Source organism: Felis catus, chromosome E1 (genome assembly GCF_018350175.1).
Source record: "Felis catus isolate Fca126 chromosome E1, F.catus_Fca126_mat1.0, whole genome shotgun sequence".
NCBI classification, from domain to species: Eukaryota; Metazoa; Chordata; class Mammalia; order Carnivora; family Felidae; genus Felis; species Felis catus.
This window is the reverse complement of record NC_058381.1, coordinates 60,696,004-60,701,029: the sequence shown is the minus strand read 5'-3', so window position 1 is coordinate 60,701,029 and position 5,026 is coordinate 60,696,004. Positions and strand designations below refer to the sequence as shown.

Genomic DNA, 5,026 nt, shown 5'->3' with positions numbered 1-5,026 from the left:
GGGCTCTGGGTTGCCAGCAGAGAGCCTGATACCGGCCTCGAACCCACAAACCACGAGACCATGACCTGAGCCATAGTCAGACATTTAACCAAGCTCCCCTACAATAAAAATATTTTAAAGCGACAAAATACACTATCAAAATTGTATGCTTTAAATGTTTCCATCTTGCAAATTGTTTTCAACTCTCCCACAGAACAAAAAACAAAAACAAAAAACAAAAACCGGGACAAAAAAAATCCCTAAGCAAACAAGCAAAACTGTTACACGGTTGGGCGTCTCCAAACAGGATGATCCAGTAGCAGCGATCAGCCGCCGCGCCACTAGGACACCAGCCTGGCGTGCCCGAGCTCGCGTGGTCCACCCAGGCCCCGCGTGCAGAGCTTCCGGCCGGGCGGACCCGACGCCCCAGGCCCCACGCGCAATCGGGGGCGCGCAGACCCGGCGCGCGGGGACCTCGCGGGGTGGGCGGGGGCGGGGGCGCGGGGCAAGCGGCTGATGCAACCGCCCCTCGGCGCCTCCCGCGCCCCTCGATTGGCCGGCGTCTGGCGGCCGCGCTGCCGATTGGCTGCAGCTGCGGAGGCGGGGCCGGCGGGGCCCGGGTGCCGCGTGGCGGGCGCGGTTCTGGGGAGCCGGGAGACCTGTGCGGGGTAACTGGGTGAGCGCGCGCTGGGCTGGGGTCCTGCGGGGGCGGCGGTGCAGGGAGGGGCTGCGCATCCGCACACCTGCTCGAGGAAGGGGAGGGGTAGCTCGGACGTGGGGAGCTTCCGGGCCCGATCCGTCGCCCCCCGCCCCTCTCCGACCCCTTCCGGAGGTCGGCGCGCCCCTCCCTGTCTCCTTGGTCCGAGACCCGCGGGAGCAGGTCGGAAACGGCACCGTGGGCAGGGAGACTGGAGCAGTTACCACGTCGGGGCTGCCGGACAGCAGAGGGGAAAGTTGGACCAGCTGGGATGGAGGGGTGGGGAGGGGAATGGGCGCAGGGCCAGCGGCCCAGTGGCCAAGCCTGGCACTGCACACCTAACTTCTTCTTGCTCTGGATCCTGCCCCATCTCGCCCCGCAGCTGCCCCTGCGTATCCGGTGCCAGCTGCGAGGGCTGTGGGCGGGGCCTGCGTCCAGCATGAGCGTGGGCTTTATCGGGGCGGGCCAGCTGGCCTTCGCCTTGGCCAAGGGCTTCACAGCAGCAGGTAGGCTCCTCAGCCGGGAGGGCCCCTTGTGCAGGGGGCGGGTGAAGGCAGGGGTTTGAGTCCTGTGGGAAGTGGCAGCCTTGGGGTGTCTGGGGTGGCTCAGGGATTGCTGTTTTACTCTGAGCGGTGGGATTTCCACTTTCCTTCCTGGGAATGTGAGGGAGGGAGGCCGGGCCAGGCCTTGAGGAAGGAACTCTGTTCCCCGCAGGCATCCTGGCTGCCCACAAGATAATGGCCAGCTCCCCAGACATGGACCTGGCCACAGTTTCTGCCCTCAGGGTAGGTGCAGGGTGGAGGGGGTCAGGGAGGCAGTCGCTGAAGGGGCTAGTCAGTGTGTCTGGGGAGAGTGTGTGATAGCCTTGACCCTAAGGGCCAGGGGTGGAGGTCCCCGCGGGAGACACCATGCCACCACCACCCCCCCACCCCCCTCCCCCGCTCATGAGAGAAGAGCCTTGGGGGGAGCATGTCACAGACCCTGCCTCCTGGCCTGCTGATAGCCCCTCTTGCTTAGCTCTTGGGACCCAGGTGTCGCTGGTGGGGAGGGTGTGCTGGTCTGGAAAGGGGTTCGCCAAGGGGCCTCCACAGGGACTGCGGGGGCCAGAGGGCGGGGGCCAGGTCAGACACATCTGGGGACTGAATACGTTGGCTCCAGATCCAAGGGTGGGTGGGCTCCAGGCTCGAGACTTCCCACCTGGACACCTGGGGGATGGCAGCCCGAGGCAGGGTGGGTCAGGGCTGTGGCAGGGATGCGGCACCCCTCTTCTGTTTGCACAGGGGACCTGTTCCGGGGCCGAGTGCTTCTTCCACTTTGGGGCGGGAAGGGCGGCTGGGGGCCGGTAGAGCTCCACACCCTGAGCCCTCGATCCTGGCCGTCTGCATTTTCAGCAGCGTCTGTGCTGTTCTCTACGTGGGGCTTGGGGAGGACACTGGGTGGGGGGGGCAGGCTGAGCCCACGTCTGCACTCCCCGCAGAAGATGGGCGTGAACCTGACGTCCCACAACAAGGAGACCGTGAGGCACAGTGACGTGCTCTTCCTGGCCGTGAAGCCGCACATCATCCCCTTCATCCTGGACGAGATTGGCGCCGACGTTGAAGATCGGCACATCGTGGTGTCGTGCGCGGCTGGTGTCACCATCAGCTCCATCGAGAAGGTGGGCCTGTGGGTCCAGGCCGGTGGGATCTGCAGAGCGGGTGGAGGCAGATGCTGCCCGGTGGTCAGGAGCTCTGGCTGTGAAACGGGCGCACTGGCCCGGCCCCCGGGGAGAGTGGGGACACGCTACTTGCGTGAGCGCGTTCACACGCGTGCCCGGCACACCCTGCTGGGTGGGATGGACCCACAGCCGGTTTCTCCTCCAGAAGCTGACGGCGTTCCGGCCAGCCCCTAAAGTCATCCGCTGCATGACCAATACACCTGTCGTGGTGCGGGAGGGGGCCACCGTGTACGCCACGGGCACCCACGCCCAGGTGGAAGACGGCAGGCTCCTGGAGCAGCTCATGAGTAGTGTGGGCTTCTGCACCGAGGTGGAGGAGGACCTAATCGATGCTGTCACGGGGCTCAGTGGCAGCGGCCCAGCCTATGTGAGGCCTGGGGATGGGTGGCAGCTGGTGGCGGTGGGCAGTGCGGGGACCTCAGGGCACATCCTCCCTACTCCTCCCTGCTCGGTTGCCATGGGCAGAGCTGCTGGACCCACCGTCGCCTGGAGGAGGAGGAAAGGCCTAGGGCGGAGGTTCAGGCGCCTTCTCCCTGCAGGCATTCACAGCCCTGGAGGCCCTGGCCGACGGCGGCGTGAAGATGGGGCTTCCGCGGCGCCTGGCCATCCGCCTCGGGGCCCAGGCTCTGCTGGTCAGTGTTTTCCTTGACGCTTTGTGGGGGCCACTCCTTGCCAGGCCCGATGCTGTCGCCCCCAGGCGGGTGGGTGGAGAGTGGACGTGCAGGGGGGCCGGGGGCAGGGGTGCCCCCCGCGGCAGCCAGCTGTCTCTCCGGCTGCAGGGAGCCTCCAAGATGCTCCTGGACTCGGAAAAGCACCCTGGCCAGCTCAAGGACAACGTCTGCTCTCCCGGTGGGGCCACCATCCATGCCCTGCACGTGCTGGAGAGCGGGGGTTTCCGTTCGCTCCTCATCAATGCCGTGGAGGCCTCCTGCACCCGCACACGGTGGGCCCCCCCGCCGCCGCCACCTACTCGGGGCTGCGCGCCCCGGCACAGGAGCCCCCGCACGCTGTGCTCAGCCATCGCTCAGCGGATGCTTATCGAGGCCTGGCGGCGGTGCCCCTCACCATCCGTTGTCCTGTGAGGACGGGCTGCCCTCGGCGCCTGGACTCTGCTCCCCACAGTCTCCCCACTGCGGCCCTCAGACCGGGGGGCGGGGGGGATCACATCCAAGCCGGGGAGGCAGGCCTGGGGGAACCGGAGGGGATCCCTGGGGGTCTGACAACACCTTCCTCCTGAGCTCCTCCTCCTGGGGAGATTAAGCAAGTTAGACGGCAGGACGGGCCCAGGATGTGCCTCTGTGCGCTGGCACCGGCTCGGTGAGACCAGGAAGGAAATCAGAGAGGAGGGCGGCAGGGTTAGTATCTTGGCTTGGAGCCATTGTCCCTAGTCTGGATATGCCGGATGGACAGGCATCCCTCTCACATCCCTGCCGGCCGCGGCCGAAACCCAGAACTTCTCCAGGTGCCACAACACGACGGCAGAGCTGGGATGCAGCCCCCCCGCCCCAGCCTTCAGGGGATACAGATGAGGCACACGTCCCACACTTGGGGCACGATGGGCTGGGGTCTGGGTGCTGTTAGTGGATCCGGTGACCCTGAGCTGATCTGAAGGAGGGGTGAGGGAGGCAGATGGCCATCTGGCGGAGGGGTGGCTGGTGGAGGGAACCATGGGTGCGAAGGCCGTGAGGTGGGTGTGACTGTCCAGCAGAGCCGGGGAGGCAGGCGCTCGTCTTCCCCGGGGGACGGTCGGGCTCAGGAGGGAGACAGAGCCTCGGACTTAACCCTCCCCACTGTCTCCTCAGGGAGCTGCAGTCCATGGCTGACCAGGAGAAGGTCTCACCGGCCTCCATCAAGAAGACCATCTTGGACAAGGTGAAGCTGGAGTCTGCTCCAGGGTCCTCGCTGGCCCCTTCCGGCCACTCCAAGCTGCCGCCCCACAGCCTGGCCCCGGCAGGCAAGAGGAACTGAGGTGCCGGACAAGCCCGCGCTGCTCTCCTCTCCTCTTCCCTCCTGGGCCTGGAACCCTGAGGCTGTGTGTTCTTAGCCCCAGGCCTCAGTGTGTCACCGCAGGGGCCTGCCACCCACGACTCTGGTCAGCTCGGGGGTCAGCTGGGGTTGTAACCCGGGATGGGGCACATCACTTCCCAGTGGGAATCTCCAGTCACTGAGGGCTTCCTCCCCAGAACAGAGCTGGATTCTCCAACCTCAGCCTACCTTTCCTTTGCCCCCACACCGGGTCAGGATCACTTCCTCTGGAGCTCAGGAGGCCTGAGCTAACTCCCCATGGTCAGCTGGCTTGGGGCCTGGCCCCTTGCTGAGTACAAAGGTCAAGTCCCCCTCCCCTGCCCCGCACCCCCGACTCCCGTGAAGGCCCAGCCGAGGAGAGAACTTCGTCCCACCCCTGCCCCTTCCCGACCTCCACTTGGGGGGATGCCTCGTCCTCCGTGTGAGAAGGACCAGAGGGTTCAGTCCAGGGAGCAGGACCACTGCCCCTTATCTCCGTTTGGCATTTGAGAAAAGGGCTCTTCGATAGTCCCGACCGTTAAGGCCCCTGTCTCCCATTCCTGACCCAACTTACAAGCCTGTCACTTCTCTCCTGACCTTTTAGGTTAAATACATTAGTTTCCAAGTCA

General features: G+C 65.4%; 1 protein-coding gene across 2 annotated transcripts; it reads left to right on the top strand.

The window, feature by feature from the left end:
* Nucleotides 1-1,059: 1,059 nt before the first annotated feature.
* Nucleotides 1,060-5,026, top strand: PYCR1 (pyrroline-5-carboxylate reductase 1). 2 transcript variants are annotated; one of them, XM_003997277.6, is made up of 7 exons: nt 1,060-1,182; nt 1,391-1,461; nt 2,154-2,333; nt 2,539-2,760; nt 2,933-3,025; nt 3,173-3,336; nt 4,196-5,026. In XM_003997277.6, exons 1-7 carry the CDS (start codon nt 1,116-1,118, stop codon nt 4,359-4,361), a joined length of 963 nt encoding a protein of 320 aa, XP_003997326.5. In that variant the 5' UTR covers nt 1,060-1,115; the 3' UTR covers nt 4,362-5,026. The 2 variants fall into 2 exon arrangements, with proteins under 2 accessions (XP_003997326.5, XP_019673942.2); XM_019818383.3 differs by lacking the exon at nt 2,933-3,025.